The sequence below is a fragment of the Lactuca saligna genome, chromosome 6 (genome assembly GCF_052625555.1).
Source record: "Lactuca saligna cultivar CGN05327 chromosome 6, ASM5262555v1, whole genome shotgun sequence".
NCBI classification, from domain to species: Eukaryota; Viridiplantae; Streptophyta; class Magnoliopsida; order Asterales; family Asteraceae; genus Lactuca; species Lactuca saligna.
Window position 1 is genome coordinate 6,499,941 of NC_136422.1, and position 24,695 is coordinate 6,524,635.

Sequence of the window (24,695 nt, forward strand, 5' to 3'; positions counted from 1 at the left end):
AAAACTACTGATTTCAATAAAATCTTAGAATTGTAAGAAAAAAAAATCAAATTGAATAATGCTCAATGGACTTCAAATATGATAAGGATAGTATTGGGCTATGGGCTTTGTATGGGATAGTAATGGGTATAATAAACTAAGGATATGCTTAAAATAGAAGTGGGATAATAACATGTTTAGGGATGGAGGGTGGGTTTTCTTAACTTCAAGGATGGGATTTGTTGGATGTTTCAGGCTCAAATGACTTTCATATATAAGGGTCTATTAGGAATGAAATCACAAATACGGAATGAGTTTCAAACATAGTCTTCGTTTATATGTAAGTAATGTTGTAAATGAAGTGAGCTATTCGTGAACTGTTCGACGGAAAGTTTGTTTACGTTCTTTTATTTAATAAATGAATGAATATAAATATAAATTCTCATTCGTTTACTTAAACGAACGAACATGAACAATGGTTTCATTCGTTCAATTATGTTCATGAACGTTTGTTTATGTTGTTCATTTACATTTGTCTATGTTTGTTCATTTAAGTTCATTTTATGTTTATATATGTTCAATTGTGTTTGATTACATTACTATATTATATGTTTGTTTATGTTCGTACATGTTAAGTTATGTTTATTGATCTATGTTCGTTCGTTTATCATGTTCACGAACATTAACAATGTAAATTTTAGATGAACAAACATGAACAAAAAAACCCGTTCTTTTTTCGTTCATTTGCTCGGTTAACTTAAACGAACAAACTTTTTTTTGTGTTCGTTGGATTCATTTACAACCCTATCTATATGTATGCTTTTGAGCAAGGTGTCCGGAAATAATGTTTCAGCAAAAATAAATTCCGAGAAGATAGGTGGTGTGTGTTGGATGGTGTTGACTGTTGAGGGTTCCCATGTACCCCCCCCCCCCCCCCCCCCCCCCGAATAGAAAAAAAATCAATTGATTTTTTATTTTATTATCGGTCGGTAAGTTAATTCATTGATTTTAAAGTTCATGTGCAAAAAAGTAAAAATAAGCCTCCTAAATACAATTTGTCGTATAAAAGCAAAATCCATTAATTATACGATAACTTTTACGCCAATGATACTTAAAAACATAACAATTAAGGAATTAAAGTTGAAGATTACTTGTAATTGATACTTAAATTATGTGCTAAATGTGTGCTTTTATGTGTTTCCTCTTTGGCTTTGTAAACAATATAACTATAACATTAAACTTAAACCTACATATGTGTATGTAGAAAAATGGTCCTCTTGATGACATTGACCATGTTAGGTCGCCTATCTTGCACACCCCTCAAAGTCGCCCCTGATTGTCGGGGCATGTACCTGCCTATTGCAATAAATTGGGTGAACAAATACAAGGCAAAAGAATTCAATTATACAACATACATACACTGAATACAAACACTCACATGTGTTACATCATACAACAGAAATTTAGTAGCCAAAAACCAATAAAAGATGAAAAAAATACAAATATCATACACAACTTACACATAAATATATGTGGTCCAATATGTATGCTCTAGACTATTATTAGTTGCGAGCATTTGAAAGTTTCCAGTTTTTAGCTTTTAACAAAAGCTTAACTTAAACAAAAAGCTTCATTCATGTAACATCCTGCTTCCCATCATTTCTTATTTCAGGATCGTGGGCCAGAAGTCGATTGTGTAAAGGTTTTGCGCCTTTAGGAGGTAATGCTCATACCTTCTGGAAGGAGGGAATGATGGTTATGAGATCTAAACCTTTGAATTATGTTTTGGCCCGAATGATAGAACGGGAAAAGTCATAGCTCGGGTTCTTGCATGAAATATGGATTTTTGTTTGATAAGTTTTTAGTCCAAGATATTTAGATAAGGTAGTAGAGATCATCAATACCATTTTGTGTATATAAAGAGCATCGAAAACGAAGTTGGAACGAGGAAGTTATGATCGTTTGAAGTTAGGATGATTTTTGGGTTAGTCGTGCGCATTGCACGTACGAGGAGTACGTTGGCCGTACTAGGGCATCCCTAGTATGTTGGGCGTACCAGAAGTATGTTGAGCATATGCGATTAGTGCCCAAACCCTATTTTTGTGGTTTAATCCCTATTTAAGCTTATTAACTTCCCCAAACTCATTCCATTCTCAGCCTCCACCTCTCCAACACCTTCCCTTGGAACCCTAACCCTAGTTTGAGCCTTGTGAGCAAAAAGAAGGTGTTTTTGATGGGTTATGAGCATATCAACATTCCTATGTGATCATGCAACCCTAATTGCTTTGTATCTAAGTTTTTCACTATTGAACATGCAAATTGAATTCTAAAGCAATAACCCTAGATCTAGCATACAATTTTCAAAATCCATATGAAATTAGGTTTAGAAGATTACATTTACTTGTTATGTAGAAAAATATGCTAGGGTAAGAACCTTATGCTTCGAGCCGAAATTATAATGACCTGGAGGGTTTATATATGGATGAAGGTTGCTAGTGTTTCTAGAGGAAGACCTAATTTTCTGCTTAAGGCTTAAGCAACCCATGGACCTCTTACCAGTAGGCCTTGGAGAAAATCTATAGGGCCTCCCTATATGATTTTGTCCACTTCTAGTTAAGGAGTCCAATAGCCTAGTTTCACAACTATCAATGATTTTCAAAATAGCACCTCCATTATTAATCATTTCCTTTAATCCAAAAATTAATTTCTGATTAAATACTAATTAATAATATGATTTCCAAATAATATATTAATCTTATAATATATTAATAAAATCATTTGAGTACCAATTTACTATTTCAAATAATAAATTATCCTCTCTCTCCACTAGTCATCCTGTCAAGTTGCAAGTGTGAAGGCAACCCAAAAGGACCACGCTACAATCAAATCAAGTACATACCAATTATTGTTATGGGCTTAGACACCTAATCCAACAGTTTTTAAGTTATTTGGAGTGTTCTTGGTGCACCTTGGAGAAGAAGGAACTCATTGAAGAAGCGTTGGTTGCATTGAAGCTTGTATATCCAGACCTTGTTCACCTTGATATTTCGTTTCACCAAGAGTGCACACTTCATAGCAGCCAACGAGAAGTGGTCTATGGATAAGCTCGCAAATGCTTATGTGAAGGAAATTGTAAGACTTCACGGTGTCCCTCTTACGATTGTGTCAGATCGTGATAGTCGTTTCACGTCAAGGTTTTGGAGGAGTCTAGAAGAGGAGTTGGGTACAAAGTTGTGTTTGAGTACTGCTTACCATCCGCAAACTAATGGTCAGAGCGAAAGAACGATTCAGACATTGGAAGATATGTTGAGAGCATGTACCCTCGAATTCCAAGGGAATTGGGACGAGCACTTACCTCTAGTAGAATTTTCCTACAACAATATTTTTCACTCGAGCATCAAGATGGCACCTTATCAAGCCTTGTATGGACAGAAGTGTCGTACGCCGTCTTGTTGGCTTGAAGCCGGAGAGAAGCAGTTTATGGGCCCCGATATGGTCCATGAAACTGCTGAGAAATTGAAGGTGATTAGGGAAAGAATGTTAGCAGCTCAGGATCGTCAGAAGAGCTATGCTGACAAGAAAAGACGACCGATAACCTTCGAAGTTGGGGATTCTGTTTTGCTTAAAGTCTCACCATGGAAGGGACTTATACGATTTGGGAAACGAGGAAAGTTGAGTCCAAGGTTTATTGGACCGTTCAAAGTTCTTCAGAAGATTGGGAACCAAGCTTACAAGCTGGAATTGCCCGAAGAACTCAATGGTATTCATAACACCTTCCATGTGTGTTATTTGAGGAAATTCATGGGAGATGTTCCCGACATAATTCCAATTTCAGAGTTAAGGATGGATGAGAATAAACGGCTGATTGAAGAGCCTGAGGCAATTGTTGACCGTAAGACTAAGAAGTTACGACGCAAGATGGTAGACTTGGTGCTAGTCCGATGGAAACATTCGAATGGGCCGAATCTCACTTGGGAAACAGAGGATGACATGATGAGTCGCTATCCACATCTGTTTGCTGATGCATGATTCCGGGACGGAATCATCCTAAGGGGGAGAGAATTGTAACGCCCGGGTTTCAGGGCTAAGCATTTTTGTCAATGTAATAGTCTAGGTCAACTATTGTAACTCTTTTTGAAGTAATAAATATGAAATATTTGAGTATTATGTGAATTATGTGTGTTTATGTGTTTACTATTTCATTATAAATGTATAATTAATAAAGAATAAAAATGAGCGTCAAAAATTAAAGTGTGAGATAATCCCGATATCTCTACACAAAGTTGTAGAATATGTCTCAAGGTTTCCGTAGATATAAAGAATGCCGAAATCCGAGCTATAACGAAGAAGTTATGACCCGCCGAAGTTTTACGGCAAAACCGGCACGGCACCGGGAGATGTAAATAGTGAATTTACGATAGAAGACTTTTTAGCCTTAGCAATCTAAACAAAAGTCGTATAATATGTTAAACTAAGAACATCGATAAAAAGAACGCTCAAATCTGACTTCGTATGAAGAAGTTATGATTTTTCTAAGATTCGGCTTAGCAGTGCACGGCCCGAAACTTGAATTTTAGTTCGAGCGGTTTTTGGCTTACGCAACCTAAATGAGAGTTGAAGATCTCATTCATAGGAACTCAACGGTAAAAAGACAAACGAAAACGGAGTCCGTATGAAGGAGTTATGAACTCTTCGCGGTCATTTAACAGTCTAAACGCCTCCTACTGTTAAATTTGATATCGGTCAAGAATTAGCCAACGGAGTCTAAACAAAAGTTGTAGATCTTGATTTTACCTACGCGTGGATATAAAGAACGTCAAAAACGGAGCTCGTATGCGAAAGTTATGATTTTTCTAAGTTTGAGGGCTGACACGCGGTAGGGGTGACGTGGCACCACCAGAATTGGACACGTGGCACCACCAGAAGGCCACCACATGGACCAACTCGGCGAGTAGGTCCCCCCTACTCAGCGAGTACATCAGAATCCTCCCCTATAAATAGAGGTGTTGGGTTCCCTCATTTCCTCACCCCTCACCCCTCTTCTTTCTCTCTCTAAACTCTCTCTCCAAGCTCCCTAACCCCCCTAAAAGCCTAGGTAAACCCCCTAGCACCCGAAGGAAGCCCCGAGGCTCCCGGAGTCCCAAGAAAAGAGCCTTTCGGCTCGGGAACGCTGCTCCAGCGAAGCCCGGTTTTCGAGAAAAACCCACTGTAAGTGAGCTGTACCTATCCTATCTTTAGTTTAGCTTATGTTTTAATATAGGAATGTTATTAGGTCCTTAAAATAATTATTTGGGCTATTATTATGAGTTATATTAAGTGTTATTAACACTTATATAATAATAATAATAATAGTCATACAATTAATTTGTCACGGTTATCATTAGACTAAACCCTAGTGGTATCGATATTAGGTTTTATCGAAGGAATATCATTTTGAGAGTAGCGAAGCGCTGTCCGAGTGCTGAGTCACCACCTAATCAAGTGAGTGCATAGTTACTTTCAACTTACACATAGATATGAAGTATTTTATATAAATTACGTGCTATGTGTGCATATTATCTGAATACTTGCTATCTATGCTAGATGAACGTTGTTATACATGTTTTCAATGATTTAAACTGTATATGTATTTTATATCTACGAAAATGTTGGGGTAAAACATGGGTAGATGTAATAGGTGATGTGTGATAAAATGATGAGAGACCTCGATGTTGTTGTTGTTGATCCAGTCATCTAGCGGAGTATAGATGACGACCACGGACTCTTCTAGACAGTCCAGTGGAACACTAGCAGGCTCGCAACCTGTAGGTGTTGTGAACGATGTGTTCACCGGTGTACTCCATCCCCCACATGGTTGCCTATTAGGACATTTATTGTTGAGGAATCCCCTTAGCAGTAGTGTCCGTCCCGATGATGATCCTTAGGCTAGGTCCCTTATGATAGGTGTTTAGGGACGTAAAGTGAGGATAACGGGAACGGGTAATCGGGTTATTGTTGATTGATGAAATTAAGAAACTTATTTATTGTGGGTTGAAAACCCTATGTGCTCACCAGGCTCCCAAGCCTGACCCACTCAGTTTTATGTATTACAGGTAGTGGCGCATGAGCATAGATGTGATGTTTTGGACGAGGGATTACGGATATAGACCTGTAGATATGAAATAATGTAGTAAGGCTTATATTGTACTGTTTATACTTTTGATCTGTACGAACATGACATCCCGAGTCTTTTAATGAAATACATTTATATGGAAATGCTTTTGATAAATCTTTATCATATTATTGTTTTGGGACAAATTTCGCAACCCTTTTATTAAAAGATAACTCTGATTTTGAAATAAAGTATAAACAAAACCGGTCTTTTCTGGCCGTGATTTTGGGGATGTCACATCTCAGTTGGTCATGGTCTCTCACCATTACATTATCTCTGGTATGGTTTCTCACCACTATTCTATCTCTGGCATGGTCTCTCACCATTATATTATCTCTTTCTCTCCTACCCGTTTTACCTAATACAATATAAGTATAATAAAATACATATATAATTTAATGCGAGAAAAAAATCAAGATCTTGTTTAGCACAATTATTGGGAACACAATACTTAGTGCATCTAAAAATTAAATACTTGATATCTATGTGTAATATGGAAGTAACTATGTACTCACTTGATAAAAGTGGATGCCTTGGGATTTGATCAGAACTTCGCCTTGGTACTTTATCTTTTCCTATGACGTGACCTAGGTTCATATTACTAAGCCTTAGTCTTATATTCCTGGCGACTAATGATATAGTCTAGATTCCTCACTAATCTCAATGTCTACATCAAGATCTATGAAGTAAGAAACAATCAGGTAGTATCATATCGGACGTAGGGTCCATTTGGTATACAAAGTATATTGTTTGGAAATCCCACTTTAAACACCTCACTAAATCCAACCTAGACATCATCCTTATAAGTAGATCAATCAGTATAATGACTTGGAATCACTGATAAATCTTAATTATAGGTTCATAATAACAAATATGACTATAATTAAAAGTTACACTTGAATAAAATAAGTGTAACTTAACTTATAAAGCATTCTGATGAATACCGTGAATTAAGAAGGCATAATTATGACCTGAGAGCTTTTAATTGTCGACTATCTGACACCACAGGGCTTCGCCAAAGGCTTAATTCCAAAGAAGATTTTTGACCAAAAAGGAGAGAAAATCAAAGGAGAAAGCTGGAAGGTGTGGGAAATCAAATGAGGCTTGAATCCTATTTATAGGGTATTTTTGGCTTGCACATCACACACTTGGTCAGTGTTCCATGCGCACTCGGTCAGTAGTGTTGACGTTGCCTCGTATGGGTGGTGACACGTAGTAGATTATGGGTAGTGTGTCAGTGTACGCCATGCGCTCTACCGTTGCACGTGAATTTTTATAAATCTTTAAAATTTTATATCTTCTTCATACGAGCTCCGTTTTCGACATTCTTTATATCTACATGTAGCTATCGAAGAGATCTACAACTTTCATTTAGACTTCATCAGTTAATTTTGACTTTATTTTTAAAGTTATATTTTCAACAGGCTTAGACTGTTAAAGTTCATTAAGATTTTATAACTCCCTTGTTCGATGTCCATTCTCGACTGTCTTTATATCAACGAACTCCTATTAATGAGATCTTCGATTCTTGTTTATATTTTTTTCCTAACAATCGACCGATTTCCATTTCAGTTTCTGAGTTGTATATTGTTATGTTGAAACTTCGAAAAACCATAACTTTCTCTGACGTAGTTAGATTTAGGCGGTATCTATATGTACGCGCTCGGTTTTACGATATCTACGACTTTTGAATAGATTATTCATCCTAAATAATCTTCTATTAAAATATTTGTTTTATCGTCGTGAGGAATAATTATCTTATTATTCTTTAATCGAATAGCCCTATCTTGCGGGGATTACATCGGGTGTATGAAAAACCTTTCCTAGTATCCTTTCATCATTCACATCATCTTCGTCAAATTCAATATTCACATCGAAATTGTTAAGATTTTCTGATTCGTATGTTACATCCATGAAATCATTTGTGTCAACATTTTCATTTATATAGGGTTTTATAAATTGATTAGTTGCTTCGGTTTCAAACATCATGCCTGCACAAAACCACAATATATTTCCAAATATAATATTACCACCAAATTTTATCTAAGAATTTGATTGAAACATTATAAGTAAAATCACGACGAGAACCAAGAATAAAGTGCTACAATAGTTAAACAGATTATGTAATTAAAACAGGGGATGCAATGGCCACACTCTACTAAAAGACAATATCACTGACTGATATACTAGGGACCTAGGAGATACTCACATCTTCGACAACCTACCACGCAACAAGTATTGATCAAGACCATATCTGAAGGTCCCATTAGTGTATTCATAATTGGAGTAAACACAAAATTTGGAATCTTTCTTATGTCAAATCCACACCTAAAGAAAAATATTTAGCATATTTATATTATGGGAGGTGGTGTGAGGTCAAAGAACCCAATTGGTAAACCATTAGCATTAGAAGTTTGGAAATATGTAGTGAAATCTATCAATCATGGATACAAAAATTACATATTGACTAATGAACCATTGACAAATTAACAAACATCCTACTTTTAGACATAAATGCTAGCTCGATCATTCAGTAAGTCATGTTCACCTTCATACAATTGTTTAGTAATTAAAATACAATGATGTAATATGTAATTATAGGAGGACATATTATATATATATATATATATATATATATATATATATATATATATATATAATTGACTTATAAATAGTTTTAGAAAAAATTATGTAACGCCTGGTTCCTGGTACGTATTTACATAAAAATTTATGTAACACCTGGTTCAGGGCCTTCAACCTATCTGGACCGCTCATCGTGCCTTCGGTCTGACTAGCATGCCCTCCCGGGCCTACAGTCTTTTTGGTCTGCCCCGGGTATGTTGGCCTTTAGCAAAGCAGGTCCGCCTCAACCCAACCCCCAATCAAACAATCATGTGCACATAAATATTATACACTAGCATACATAACAGAAAAACCGACGAGTTGGCTCGCTTTATCATGATTATGATTAGTAAGGGAACTCATCAAGTCAGGGCGGTGACTCAGCGAGTTGGATCGCGATTTCAGGATTTCTGAATTATAGACCTCAGTAAGTTGAGTCAACCCAGAACGTTGACTTTGACTAGAATGTTGACTATGACTAGGGATAAAGTAGTCATTTTACCCTAAGAAAGATTTTTGGATATTGATTAAGTGTTATTGTGATGATGTTAGTCGGGGAGTCGTTGGAGCATCCGTCAGAGATTCCTCACCCGAGATTTCACAACTACCTTTACGAGGTGAGTTTTCCTCCAGTAGGAACGGGTCAAAGGCACCAATGTCAGCCTGTTTATGTATATTAGCATATATTGGACTTAGTTTGGATTTCAGGGTTAGCCCGATGTAGATTATATGTTTCTGGACTTTAGTCCGATGTCGGGGCAAGCCTGAGAAATGTTTGTATGATTGATATCTTCATGATTCTTTCATGTGTATGTTATATGTTCCGAGCTTCGGTCCGATGCCGGGGCAAGTCCGAGGAACGTTTAGCTTATGTGTTATGTTTTATATGTTCCAGGCTTCGGTCCGATGTTGGGGAAAGCCCGAGGAATGCTTATATGTTTATGTTATATGCTTGTTGATATGTTATATGTATATCAGACTTCGGTACGATGTCGGGCAGGGCCCGATGCTAGACTTCGCTTCGATACTGGATGTAGTGGGCAAGGCCTAATGTATGCTATTATGTGATTATGTGTATAGTATGTGGTAGTTTAGGGAGACTCACTAAGATTCGTTCATATAGTTTTTAATTTACTTGGAAGAGCCCTTATGGAATCGTGATTTTTCTTGCAATCAAGTTCTTTGAATCATGTTTTCTGTGATTTTTTCTTTGAAATCTCTGTGAATATAAACTTCTTTGTTTTTCCTGTGACTTATGATTTCTTGGAATTCCGATTTATTTGAAATCATTTTTGTGATTGTATGTAATACCCGGAATCTAGAAGAATAATTATGGAAATAAGTTCCCTTTACTAGAGACTAACACATCGAGTTGATGAAGGGAAACTCGACGTGTTGGAGGCTTTTGGGATGCACATTTTTGTGGACCAACTCGGCGATTTGGTGAAGGGAACTCAATGAATTGGAGGTTGATTGAGAAACCCTAATTTTTAGGGTGTTGCACCCTATTTAAAGGCCTTAAGTCCCTTGGTTGACCTCCTTACCAGCCTCCTCTGTCCAAAAAACCCTAATGGCGTGTATCACCTTCTCTTATGAGTGTGTGTGTGAGCTTGTAGAGGGTCATGAGTGTTGATCTTTTGTGCTCTTTTGAAGAAGCTTTGAAGTTGGAAGTGTAAAGCTTGGAGGGAAGACTTAGATTCAGAATTTCCCTACTTATCTAAGTCCTTTCGTGGTATCAAGTTTAAAACTTGCTTTATTATTGTTTAGATCTCTTTGTTTTGGGATTTTATATTGATTATGGGCTCATGGTTGGGTTGTTCAAGAAGTTGAGTGTTCCAGGGGTTATCATGTTAGATATGACCCTTGTATGGCCTTATTTGGCTTAAAGTTGCAAACTTTACTAGGTTCTAGGTCCCATTCATGCAATAAGTCCCTTGTTAATCACTTATCGAGCCTTAGGGCTTCTTTTTAGCATGTATGGACATAAAGTTGGAAACTTTATGTGATTGTATAGCCTTTGAATGCCAGATCTATATTTTGGGTTATGTCCTTGAAGATTAAGGGATTAATGGGTCAAGCCTCACTCTAGTGAGTTTAGGGTTTGGTTTTGACTTGTTTTGGTAGTTCCTAAGAGTAAAGCTGGAAACTTTACCCTTCTAGACATCATTTTGAAGAAGATCTGAGATTTGGAATTCCTAGATTGGATGGAAACAACTTAATGCATTAAGTTGTTGGATTTCTGGTTAACTCAGCGAGTTCATTAGTGAACTATGGGAGTTGATAGGATTTTTTCCTATTTGTGCAGTTAATGGAGAAACTCGATGATTTGAAGGACAACTCAGCAAGTTGGGTCAACTCGGGCCGTTAACTTTAACTTTTGACTTATGTCTTTGAACAAGTTTGTCCCAAGGGGTACTTGAGGTAATCTGAATTTTAATAAAGGGAATTATGGGCTTAGGATAAGGCACGTATGGGGTTGGGTCCAATTTGGAAAATTAGGCCATTAGTGTGCTTTTATAGATCTAGTAGTTTCTGGTATTTTGGGCTTGAGTTATTAATGGGCCATCAGGATACAAAGTGTTTGGACTAGAAAGATTGGTTGGGCCTTTAGGCAAGGCCATGTAAGGAGTTTGGGCTCAATTTGGAAAATTGGTTCATTGGTTGATTAGTGGACCTTTGGGCATTTCAAATTGTAGTTTGGGTCATAGATTTGGACAAGGATAGGTTGGGGTAAAATGGGCCTTTTACCCCAGGTAAGGATTTGTGGTTATGGATTGGATCCCGATTGCTAAACGGGTGTATTATTGGTATTGATAGTTCGGGAAGCCGTCAGGGCAGCAGTTAGGGATTCTTTCAGTGAGTTTTTGTAATGCGAGGTGAGTCTTCTCACTATATCCACGGGTCGAAGGCACCAATGTCAACCGATTACATGTTATGTGGTATGCATGTTGTCTCTGTGATACTTGCATGGAAGATCCCAGGAGGATCCTGTGGCATTTGGATATCAGACTATGAGGGGGAGCTCATGAAATTCCAGGTAAAGACCATGGGGGGAGCCCATGGCATATCAGATAAAGACCATGGGGGGATCCCATGGCAACTATATGTACGTTGCATGATATTTTGTGGTTGTATGTTGTGTGGTATTTGTGGGAACTCACTAAGCTTTGTACTTACGGTTTTCATTTTATGTTTCAGGTACTTCGGTTTTCAAATGAAGGAGCTTGGGGCAATTGCAACGCACACACCACATGTTTCCGCATTCTGTGAATTACTCAAATTCGATGATGTTTTGCTAAATTTTGGTTACCTTGAGTATATGGAATAACATGTATTAGCAATTTATTAATCTAAAAACAAAAAAATTTATGTCATGATTTTTGGAGCGTTACATTGTATGACAAATTTTTCACAACATCATGGAAGCAGCCGATTATAACGTCTCGTTGATGAGGTATTTTCAATTTTAACCCTAAGTATGAAGAGTTATTGCAGTTTGTCCCTTGTGTATGAGAAAGATTAAAAAATGGCCTATACTTTCATTTTTGTAATTTTTATAGCGGGCTCACGTACACGGGGCATACTCCTAGCGTACATCTGTGAGCCACAAACCCTAATTTTTAGGGTTTGGACCCTTTTTAATCAACCTATGGCCTCCAAACATCATCCCTCATCAGCCTCCAACACCTCCATACGACCTTAGCAAACCCTAGCCACTTATTTGAGCATTATTGACCCTTGTGTGTGTTTTTGGTGGCCTTGAAAGAGAAAGGAGGAGGTAAATCCCAAACCTCATGCTGATTTTTTTTTATTCAAATGCGTGTTCTAAATTTCCATTTTGTATTCACATATAATAATGGTGGGAGTAATTCTGCCAGAATTAAATCTTGATTTTCAATTATATCGTAATAGAATCTCCGATTCCGATTATGTCGGAATTGAATCTCGATATTTCCTCTGTGATTTGTGCATTTTCTATAATTCTTGGTTATGAGTTTTTGTGCAATTTACAAGTATGCAAATTTGTATAAAGGACTTTAGTTTTTTCTTTTTTATTTGGTAATGAACTATTCTTTCAGAATGGTTTGAAGAATGAATCAATGATTGATCATACAATAGAAAGACTTGGAATTGAGTTCAATAACAAGTTACGTTGAAGAATATTAAGTGTGATTATTTGGGCCATTGAAGAAGATTAAGTGTATCCGTTCAATAATTGTATATTTTAGGATGTTATTCTTAAGAAATTTATTCATTTTGATAACATTCTGTTAGAATATGTACAATTATATTAAAATGTATCGGTATGTAAGAATATTTATGAATTTGTATTTATTCAATGTGTATAAATATATTAGAATTGTGTTATTATTCAATTTCAGGTTCAAGAATTTTATTATTCTTATTAATATTCTAATAGAAAAACATTATCATAGAACATCATTCTGACGGAATGACATTCTGATAGAATTAAAATTGAATTAACTAAAAAAATCAGGATTCAAAATTAAGATAATAAAAAATTCCTTAAAATCCGATTTTTTTTTTTCTTTTTTTTAAATTTATGCTTCCTAATTTGAAACTAATGGAAATGTAAATTTTTACCCTTCTTTTAATTAAATAGTATTATTTTATTTTTTTTAATTAATAATAATGATAAATGTTTTTTTTAAAATAACTAAAATAATTGATCCACAGTTATTTTTATATCCATATAATAATTAGTTAAAATACAATAAGTTAAAAAACAAGATTTTTCAAACACAAAAAAGAATCAAACACATACACATGATACTATTTATTTCGTCGGAAATAAATTCACTTCCACTTTCACCTTTTTTATGTTTTTGCAATGAGAGAGTTAGTGGGGTAGTCTTTATCAACACCAAAAATGGCGACCAACAATCCTTTTCATATCCCTAATGTTTGATTCTTTTGTTTGTACCCGTTCAAGACATTGATCGGTAAATTCGGATACTACATATACAAGTCACTATCATGTTATTATTCCTTCTCTCTTAGAAACTACAAAATTATTTTATGTGTATTAGTAGTATATTCTAGTTTGTCAAGTAAAAGTTAAACCACACAATTATTTTTTTACTTGTATTATTAATAAATGTTAATTTGAATTTAGAAATGCGATTTTATAAGGGTTTATATCATATTTAGGTTAAGAAATATCTCTAACTTACTCAATTTAGTCATGAAAGTTCTAATATGGACAAGTTTTCCACTAAAATTAAACGAACGATTAATCAACAATCAAGTGAGAAACTAGTTTTCCTTTCCTTTATGTATCCATTAAATTTAGTTGATAATATATATTGCACCTAAGAAAACACCATTCAACTATAAAAATTCTTGATTTCCAAATAAACTACAAACACTATTATAGGAATTTGAGAAAAACTAGTTTGTTCAAACTTTAAATTATGCAAATGGATACCCAAATATCAACTACAAACTCAACATAAAACCGATCATTTCCCTCTTAAACTAACACTCTTCCTTTTCTGACTTAATGCGAATCTACGCGCCATAGAAGGATTATAAAACTTTCTCATATGTTGAGACAATCTATGAATACCACGAAGATCACCAATTCTTGAAAGCTGCATCAAGAAAGAATCAAACTTTTGATAAGGCAATTTCATATCTTTATTCAAAACTTGTTCCAAAAGACCACAAGCATCCTCTATTCTTTCACACCCAAAAAGCCCTTCAATCATTACACAATAAGAATCAGTATCACGGATATGAATATCCATCTCATCCCATATCTCAAACGCCCTAATCGGATCACTAATCTTGAAAAACATCATAATTAGCATGTTATAAGATTGGACACTTGGCACACAACCAGCTTCAATCATTTTCTTGAAAAGATTACATGCTTCTTTACTATCTTTATGATCACAAAGAACCTTGAGAAAACAGTTGTATGTAACAATGTCAGGAGGGTAGCCTTTGTTTTTCATATCTTCCAAGAATTTATAAGCATAATCAACTTTTCCAGCTAAGCACATCCCTTCAATCATTTCTCTATATGTTGAAACATCAGGGAGGCATCCACTAGATGCCATGTCATCAACAAGTTTAAAACATTCATCCATTTTATTTTCACGTGCAAATGCAACAATCATGATAGCATATGTTTTAGCAGTGGGTGAAGACATGAATGTACCTTTTTCTTTCATGAACTCTAAAAGTTCATAAGCTTCTGAGATCATTCCAGATTTACAAAATGTATCAATGGCAGTGTTGTAGGTGAAATTTTCTGGGGTATGCCCCATTTGGATCATTTCATCAAGTATTTGCGTACTTCTTTTAGGGTTTCTCACTCTACACCAACCGAAAAACAAGATGTTATATGTGCTAGCATTGGGCTTGATTTTGTTCTTTATCCTCATGAACATGGATTCAGCATCTTCAACTAAACAAGACTTGCAAAAAGCATCTATTAACACGTTGAACGCATCGATTTCTGGCTGGAGTTTTTTAAGCTTGACTTTTTTCTTCTTTGCAAACTTATGAAGATGAGTCAAATGCTTATCTGCATACTGCTTCAGAATCTTTATCAATGCTTCCATAGGCACTTTAGTTTTGTTGTTTCTCTTCATGTAATCTAGAAGATCACAAACTATACGATACTGTTTTGCCTTGTATTTTGTGTTTGATAGGATATCGATCATCTCATTATATGCCTGAGGTTCATGACTGTAGTTTTCTTGGTTCCCAGCCCATGTGAAAAACCGAAAAGCTAAATTCTCCTGATATCTAAGACTACCTAAAATCTCCATCACCAAGGGCGTAGTCAATTGAACACCAGCTTCGTCAAGAGACCTCTCCATGTAACTATTTTGTGGGTTGTTAGGCTTACAGTCTATGATAATATTGTACAAATTTTCACCAACAATGGAAGTTGGAACACATCCTTTAGGTTGTTTATATACAGTGGTATCATCAGAACCAGAATCACCATCTTTTTCATCCAATTCACCATCACTACTTAAAGGTGAAACTTGCCCACCAGCTGTTCGATCAAATGCATCATTACCACCTCCACTATAAGAGTGAATCAGTGTCAAATTACGATTACCAATTTGTCGAAACAAACTCAGAAGTGAAATGCGACTAAATTCCAATGATTTAAGTGACGAATTTGACATGGATGCATTGAACGAGCTATGATACGGAGGTATTGACGAACTTACAATTGGCGAGAGCTTATGATGATATAACGTGTAGGAGAAGATGCTACGGCGATGAATTTGGGTAACGAGAGTAATGTTGATTCGTAACATTTGCAAGAAATGGATTTAACGAAATCGAATCAATTAATCGATCGATAAGATTGATATTCACTTATTTGTACGCTCGTGAGAATGGTGTTTCTCAATTTTGACTCCCTATTAGTCAACATCTATATAGTTTATACCGTAGTTTGGATTTTTTTTCATTATTATTTAGGTGTTTGTTTTTTTAAGGTGTTTGGGATTATTTTTTAAGTATAAATTTTTTTTTGTAAAAGTTTTTTTTTTGTAAATTCTTTTGAGGAAACAAAAAGCTAAAAGTGGGTTTTAAAAAATATTTAAATAGTATTTTTTTATTTTGAGTGTGATTTAGCTTTAAAAATCTAAAAGTTACAAAAAAAAATCACACATTTTTTAAAACCTACTCTTTTATTATTTACAAAAAAAATTATTTGAAAAGAATTTTTGCATCTTCCAAACATCTTTATAATTTTTTAGAAAAATTAAAAGGCAAAAATCATTTAAAAAATATTCTAAACATCCTCCTATAAATGGTTTTTAACTAAAAAATAAAATCAAACTCTCGGTTATTTATATATTGATTTATACGTCTTATTTATGGAAAGTGACGTAAGATATTTTTGATAAGGAATGACTAGATATATCTCTTACTAGTCTAACTTGTTTTTCATATATTAGTGAGTAATGTGTTGAGATTGGCTACATGATAATGTGTCCATGCTTTCCCCATTGATAAATTTTCGTTTTCATATATTAATTTTTCTACTCTCATTTTTTTGTTTTCGTTTTCGTATATGATCAATGAACGGGTGCACTATGATTTAAGTTTTATATGACCAACATGGAAAAGAAAAATACTTCTCGAACTCAAAAACAAGAAAAGTGGATCCAAATTTGTACTTGAATCCTAATTATGTATTTTTACCTATTTAACTTGTGCTTCTAAAATGGGTCATCATAACACACGTACATATGATTCCATATCATCGTCTTAATTTTATTTTATTTTATTTATTTATTTATTTTTAAAGCAGAGTAAATTACATTTTTGGTCCCTGATCCAGTGATCCTCTTGAAACACGTTTGACAAGTGAAGGCTACGACCGGGTTCGCTTTAAACCCGTTTGCATTTCATCAAATCTCGCTCGCTATTTCCCCCAATCCTCTGCTGAAACCGTCTTCTGCCCCCTGAAGTCGCTGTCGGCTCCGATCGCCAGTTCGCCACCAGATATGAGCGGCCATGATTCAAAATACTTCTCCACAACTAAGAAAGGAGAAATCCCTGAGCTCAAAGAGGAGCTCAATTCTCAGTATAAGGTTCTACTTTTTTCTCTTTCGTTTATACACAGTAATATGTACCTATAGATCTATATGAGGTTATTGTAATTGGCTGTATTGATCTAGTCATTTAATAACTAGATTTGCGTAACTATATTATCAGATCTATTATCGTATCAAATGGTTTCATCGATGAGATCGTTGTAGTTTGTTGACTGGGAGCATGAATTTACATGTAGTAGGATTTTGAATTACTCTGCAAATTTGTTATAGTCTTAAGTAGTTGTGATTAGGTTCCTTCTCTTCTCTGAAGCTCCGATATTCTGTTCTCCTGAAAATTGAAATATATATACATGGAATAATGAATTAATCAGTCATGATGAGCTTTAGTTTGAGTTTGAGCGTTCAAGGCTACTGGTCTGGAAAACCATGAACTTTCCCTGTGAATACTTACAGGTGGCAGTAACCACTGAACTACACAGAAGTTGGACAATGCAGCCCTTGCATTTTACAAATTCTTTTAGTTTCAGTCTTTGGGTGTTTTACTTTTTTGTGATCCGAGAGCACATAATGATGGCTAATTTGCATTACTGTCAGCTGTCGATTTTATGAAAATCTTTTTTCTGCATTTCAGGATAAGAGAAAAGATGCTGTTAAAAAGACTATTGCAGCTATGACAGTTGGGAAGGATGTATCATCACTTTTCACAGATGTCTTGAACTGTATGCAGACTGAAAATTTGGAGCTCAAAAAGCTTGTATACTTGTATCTCATCAATTATGCTAAAAGTCAACCTGACCTAGCAATACTTGCAGTTAATACCTTCGTGAAGGTATAAACTCACTTTTCACATCTACATAATTGTTCCCCATTATAGACACTGATTATTTTTTACATGTAACAGGATACACAAGACCCAAATCCTTTAATCCGGGCTTTAGCTGTTCGAACAATGGGATGCATCCGAGTTGATAAAATCACAGAATATCTTTGTGACCCCCTCCAGAGGTGTCTCAAGGTTAATATCGTCTTTACTTCATGTTTTGATCTTCAGTAACCAATCAACTACAAAAATATTAAGATGATTTAAAATTGTCTTCAACAGGATGACGACCCATATGTTCGAAAAACAGCAGCTATATGTGTTGCTAAACTTTATGACATCAATGCTGAGTTAGTTGAAGATAGAGGTTTTCTTGATGCCCTAAAAGATCTCATATCTGACAATAACCCTATGGTAGTAGCAAATGCTGTTGCAGCTCTTGCTGAAATTCAAGATAACAGCAGTACACCCATTTTTGAGATCACTAGCCAGACCTTGTCAAAGCTCCTTACAGCTCTAAACGAATGCACTGAGTGAGTATGCTATTAAAGTCATTTACTATTTATCTACTAATTTGTGGTATTAAAGTCATTTTTGACATTATTCAGGTGGGGTCAAGTTTTTATATTGGATGCTCTTTCAAAATACAAGGCAGATGATGCTCGTGAAGCTGAAAATATAGTAGAGAGAGTTACTCCAAGACTGCAACATGCGAATTGTGCTGTAGTTCTTTCAGCTGTTAAGGTGTGTTGTGTTATATTTGATCTTTTACTTAATTTATCTTTTCTTATATTTCTGATTTATCTTTTCTTATATTTCTGATTGTTATTATTATTATTATTGATTCTGTAGATGATTCTTCAACAAATGGAACTCATCACTAGTCCTGATGTGGTACGGAATTTGTGCAAGAAAATGGCTCCTCCACTTGTAACATTACTTTCTGCAGAACCTGAGATTCAATATGTTGCATTAAGGAACATTAACCTTATTGTACAGAAGCGCCCTACAATCCTTGCCCATGAAATTAAGGTAATATTGTTTTTTTTTTTTTTTTTTTTTATCATTTTGTCTGAAAAAGAGTATAAAATCTAAAGTAGTACCTATTTTCCAGGTGTTCTTTTGCAAGTACAACGATCCAATCTATGTGAAGATGGAAAAGTTAGAGATCATGATAAAGCTTGCTTCAGATAGAAACATAGACCAGGTAATTAGGGTTTGTTTTGTTTCCTTTATTTGACCAAATGACTATTTTATCCTTACATTCCAATAAATTTTACAGGTATTATTGGAATTTAAAGAATACGCAACAGAAGTGGATGTAGATTTTGTGAGAAAAGCTGTTCGTGCTATTGGTCGATGTGCTATAAAATTAGAAAGAGCAGCCGAACGTTGCATCAGTGTTCTTCTAGAACTTATCAAAATCAAAGTCAACTATGTTGTTCAAGAAGCCATTATAGTCATCAAAGACATTTTCAGAAGATACCCCAACACGTAAGTTTCTAGAACCTTTGTAGTATTCCAAAATACAACACTTTAATCCAAATGTTTTGTTTCAGATATGAATCTATTATAGCCACACTCTGTGAGAGTTTGGATACATTAGATGAACCAGAAGCTAAGGCATCAATGATTTGGATAATTGGTGAATATGCTGAAAGAATCGATAATGCTGATGAGCTTCTAGAAAGTTTTCTGGAAACCTTTCCGGAAGAACCTGCACAAGTTCAGTTACAGTTATTAACTGCAACTGTAAAACTTTTTCTTAAAAAACCAACTGAAGGACCACAACAAATGATTCAGGTTGTTTTAAATAATGCCACTGTGGAAACCGATAATCCAGATCTTCGTGATCGTGCTTATATATATTGGCGTCTTCTTTCAACCGACCCCGAGGTTTGTTTTTTTTTTTCTATAAAACAGAAATTTAGGGAAAAAAAAAACTAATATTAAAATTACTATTTGATATGTCAGGCTGCAAAAGATGTTGTGTTAGCTGAGAAACCAGTGATAAGTGACGACTCAAACCAATTCGATTCCTCTCTCCTTGATGAACTTTTAGCAAATGTTGCCACTTTATCATCTGTATACCACAAGCTTCCGGAAACATTCGTGACACGTGTCAAAACCTTACAGAAAACAGAAGAGGAAGAGTTTCCGGAAGGTTCCGAAGGAGGGTATTCGGAAACATCATCTGCACATGTTCCTGATAACGGGACAATCACGTCACCGCCACCTGTCGCCCCTGTCCCCGACCTGCTCGATCTCATTGGTCTTGATAATGATAATAGTAATAGTAATGTGCTGTCGGTTGACCAGTCTTCAAAGTCAAAGCCTTCGTTGCCTGTTTTGCTGCCAGCTGGCAGTGGTCAAGGATTGGAAATCAGCGGTCAACTGGTTAGAAAAGATGGTCAGATTTTTTACAGTTTGATGTTTGAGAACAAGAGTGAAGTTGCGTTGGATGGATTTATGATTCAGCTGAACAAGAATACGTTTGGTATTGCTGCTGGTGGACCGCTTCAGGTCCCGCAAGTGCAACCGGGGACGTGTGAAATGACGGTTTTGCCCATGGTTCTGTTTCAGAATATAGCACCGGGCCCACCCAATTCCCTGTTGCAGATTGCTGTGAAAAACAATCAACAGCCTGTTTGGTATTTTAGTGATAAAGTCTCCTTGCTTGTGTTGTTTACAGAAGATGGAAGAATGGAACGTGGTGCTTTCCTTGAGGTAATTTTAACTTTAACCTTTTTTTTTTAAAGTAAATTTCATTTTTAGTCCCCGAGTAATTTCATCTTACAATTTTGGTGCCCTATTAGAGGAAAAAAATTTTGAAGAAAATCAGGGGCCAAAAGCGTTGACATAATTTTGTAACTGTGATTGCAGACATGGAAGTCGTTACCGGATTCGAATGAGGTGTCGAAAGAGATGGAGGGAATTGTGATTAGCAATGTGGATGGAATTGTGGAGCAGTTATCTGGTTGGAATATGTTTTTTATTGCTAAACGTAAGAATGGGAATCAGGATGTGTTGTATTTATCAGCTAAGATTCCAAGAGGGATTCCATTCCTGATTGAAATTACAGCGGTTATTGGTGTCCCTGGAATCAAGTGTGCTGTCAAAACACCAAACCCGGAAATGGCCCCCTTGTTCTTTGATGCCCTGGAATCACTCCTCAAGAGTTAAAAAATTTGTGGTGTTTATCTTTTACTTAAATGTGGACTTTGTTGGTTTTGTATTTGTTAGAATATTATTGTGTACATGTTATGAAAAGTTTGTATTTTTTTTAGGTGCTTTTTGTTGAACAAACTTTAACACTATTTTGCATATGTAATTGATGTGGAATGAATGAGATAGTTTGGTTGGGAGTCTGTTGTAGAGATCGAATTGGATGTACAAGACCAAATTCCATGTTTGTAATTTTTTCGGTTTAACCAATGGAGAATCATTCTGTTATTAAATCGAAAGACTTTATTATTATTATTTTTAATAACTACTAAGTAAAACTTTGAATTTTATGAAAAACGTTGTAGTTTGAAAATTTGTTATTTTAACTATGAAAAAATTTGTTTTTCATGATTTAAGCATTGAGAAGTTAGGTTTAAAACATATTTAACCACAAAATATTTTTTCGGTGGCGTTTGCAATTCATGATTGGGGATAAACTCTATGTAGTTAAACTAGAAAGTATTATTTTGGTGGTTAGACAAAAAAAAAAAATCAAATTATGATGGTTTTTATGGAAATTGTCTTCTTTAAAAAAAATAAAAATAAATAAATAAATAAATATCCTTGGTAATGATATCATTCTATTATTTTGGTCGTTAGACAAAAAAAAAAATCAAATTATGATGTTTTTTATGGAAATCGTCTTATTTAAAAAGTAACATAAATATCCTTGGTAATGATAATATTCTATTTTTTTGATGGCTACAAAAAAAAATAATAATAATAATAATAATAATCAAATTATGATGATTTTTATGGAAATTGTCTTATTTAAAAAAGTAACATAGATATCCTTCGTAATATAATACTATCAATAAGGGGAAAATTGAATAAAAGTCACTATTTTGGTAAAATTTATGGTAAGACAATTGTATTCTAGAGGGTGTTTGGCCTAACTTTTTAAGAGCTAAAAGTTTTTTTTTAAAAAGTTGTAAAAAGTTAGATTTTTCTGATTTTTTCAAAAAGTTGATTTTCTTTCTATCAAAAATCCAAAAGTAGGTTTTAAAAGTGTTTTGCCAAACATCTTTTATCTTCTATCTTTTTTTAAAAGATTTTTGGCTTCTCAAAAGCTAAACCAAACACCCCCTTAGTTTCGTCAAAAAAACAACTTTGTGGAAAACTGCTCTATTTGATAGTATCATTACGTGATCTTTTAATCGGTTTGTTTTTCGTTTTAAACAACAAAAGATTAATTGGAGTATCTGGTTATAAAACTCAATTATATTTTCTAACATCTTGCTCATTTTGTTATATATAAAATCCAATCGTTCTAAAGAAAAACTTTGCCAATTTTTTTTATATGTTGATCCCTTTGACTAGTTATGACATATAATAGCTTAAAATGGTTCCTATACATTTTTTTTTAATCAAAACTTAAAGGTTTGAGTGGAATATTATTACTTGAACCCTTAACATCAGGGAAGGAGGACACGTCGGATACCATTGGGCTAGAAGCCTTTTGTATAACAAATTAAACTGATCCACATAAAAAAAGTTATATTGTTAAACTTGGATGACTTTTATTTATGTATCTAAAATGTATTTGTTAAATAACAAAAATAATTAAATATAATAACTTTTATATAATTTATCCTTTTAATAAGAAAAGATATAAAAATCAGAGTAAATTTCACGAATCATCCCTTGTATAGGTGTTAAAATGCACGTCCAATCTTTATTTTCAAAAATTAATTTGGATCATACCTTAAAACGTAAAACATTGCACATTTAGTCCCTTAACAACATAAAATGATTATATTATCCTTTTCAACTTCTTTTTCAATTATATTTAAGGTTTTTATTAGTTTTAATTATTAAAAAACATTTTAATTTAATTTCTTTATTTATAATTAATTAAATTGTTTAGAAAAGATAGTGGCCCCACTACATAATCCTCCCCCCCCCCCCCCCCCCCTTTTAATGAATACTCTCACCTCTAGAAATCCTAAAATCTAGAAATCCTAAAATCTAAATACTCTTTCTCCCTTCTCTCTCATAAACCATCAGTCACCACCTCTCCATCATAAACCACCGAACACTACTTCTCCATCGGAAATCACCATCCACGCCGTAAAGTACCATTTCCCATCGTCGACTACCACCAAAAACCATTGCTTCTCTCTTTCTCTCTCTCTCTCTCTCTCTCACACACACACACACACACATAGCCGACCAATACAATCACTTGGCATAATCTACATTCTCATAATTTTTCATGTAAATGATGTGGTCTTCCCATAGTCTTCCATATCACTTGCCACATAAACATTCAATCACATCATTTCATTAAGAAATCTTCTATTATTAATCAAACACTTAATTCATTAAGTACCTAAACTAAGCATCCGTCTAGTAACTTGTAGGTATTTAACATAATACCATTAACATCTAACCATGCATACATACTCATTCATAATATAATAACTCATATAACCATACTTTATATTCATCTAATAACTTGTTGGTATTTAACTTAATACCTTTAACATCTAACGATGCATACATATTGATTCGTATGATTATAATTCATAGAATCAAAATCTAATGAGAATTATAACTCACTTTGTTAGTTACTGAAAACTAATTATCGATTATCTTCAAGTCCTCCTTTGATGAACATGCTCCTTTCCTTGGCCATAAACCTAATTGCATAACATATGATGTGAAAGATCTTGTATGCCCAAGAGTAATTATAGAATGATATTGTTAATAACATATGATCATTTAGGATCACACCTTATAGCAAGTTACAACTAATTGCTTGTTTATTACTATAATTTGATTATTAATAAATATATCAACACTTGTATTTCATTGGAAAAATATTATTTTTGTGAAAATAATATTTTACCAACATATTAAGAATTATTGTTTCTAGGAAATAATAATAAAGATTACAAAACTAGCTTAATATACATAAGATATGTATTTAAATGTTATGTACAACTTTATGGTCACTTTGAGTAATCATTAAGTTAACATATGTAACTAGATATTTGAATCAACTAAAAAGCATGTCATTTTTTTTCTCCTTTGACCCATATGAAATGATGGTATTAGACATGACTTTTGATTTGTTTATTACATCATGCCATGCTTGTAATAAAGCTCCATGCTTCTATTATTTGATGTCCAACTTTTATACTAAGTGTTGGTATAAAAGAAAGGCTTAAGTGATGAGTTTGACTAGTTTTTTTACTCAATATTCTATCCATATATGTAACATCTTGTTTCAAGAAGTTTCTTATTTCAAGATTGTGGACAATATATGGATCAAGTAAATGCCTTGGACTTCAAGGGAATATGGTTTAGAACCTACTGGATGTTGATAATAGTGGTT

General features: G+C 34.4%; 2 protein-coding genes across 2 annotated transcripts; one reads left to right on the forward strand and one right to left on the reverse strand.

Moving 5' to 3' along the window:
• Positions 1 to 14,153: 14,153 nt before the first annotated feature.
• LOC145003495 (Pentatricopeptide repeat (PPR) superfamily protein) lies at positions 14,154 to 16,142 on the reverse strand. Its single transcript, XM_078962625.1, has one exon. The coding sequence runs from the start codon at positions 16,057 to 16,059 to the stop codon at positions 14,236 to 14,238; it is 1,824 nt and encodes a 607-aa protein (XP_078818751.1). The 5' UTR covers positions 16,060 to 16,142; the 3' UTR covers positions 14,154 to 14,235.
• Positions 16,143 to 17,129: 987 nt separating this feature from the next.
• LOC145000257 (beta-adaptin-like protein B) lies at positions 17,130 to 21,514 on the forward strand. The gene is made up of 11 exons (XM_078959452.1): positions 17,130 to 17,346; positions 17,942 to 18,139; positions 18,212 to 18,325; positions 18,413 to 18,663; positions 18,739 to 18,874; positions 18,983 to 19,162; positions 19,245 to 19,337; positions 19,413 to 19,624; positions 19,690 to 20,026; positions 20,105 to 20,857; positions 21,014 to 21,514. The coding sequence occupies exons 1-11, from the start codon at positions 17,260 to 17,262 to the stop codon at positions 21,311 to 21,313; spliced, it is 2,661 nt and encodes an 886-aa protein (XP_078815578.1). The 5' UTR covers positions 17,130 to 17,259; the 3' UTR covers positions 21,314 to 21,514.
• Positions 21,515 to 24,695: the final 3,181 nt, after the last annotated feature.

Excerpts from the sequence above, each read along its gene's own strand:
- LOC145003495 (XM_078962625.1), bottom strand. The coding sequence starts at position 16,059 with ATGTTACGAATCAACATTACTCTCGTTACCCAAATTCATCGCCGTAGC.
- LOC145000257 (XM_078959452.1), top strand. The coding sequence starts at position 17,260 with ATGAGCGGCCATGATTCAAAATACTTCTCCACAACTAAGAAAGGAGAA. Across the intron at positions 18,326-18,412 it reads CCCTCCAGAGGTGTCTCAAG|GATGACGACCCATATGTTCG; the intron begins GTTAATATCGTC and ends TGTCTTCAACAG. Across the intron at positions 19,163-19,244 it reads TCCTTGCCCATGAAATTAAG|GTGTTCTTTTGCAAGTACAA; the intron begins GTAATATTGTTT and ends CCTATTTTCCAG.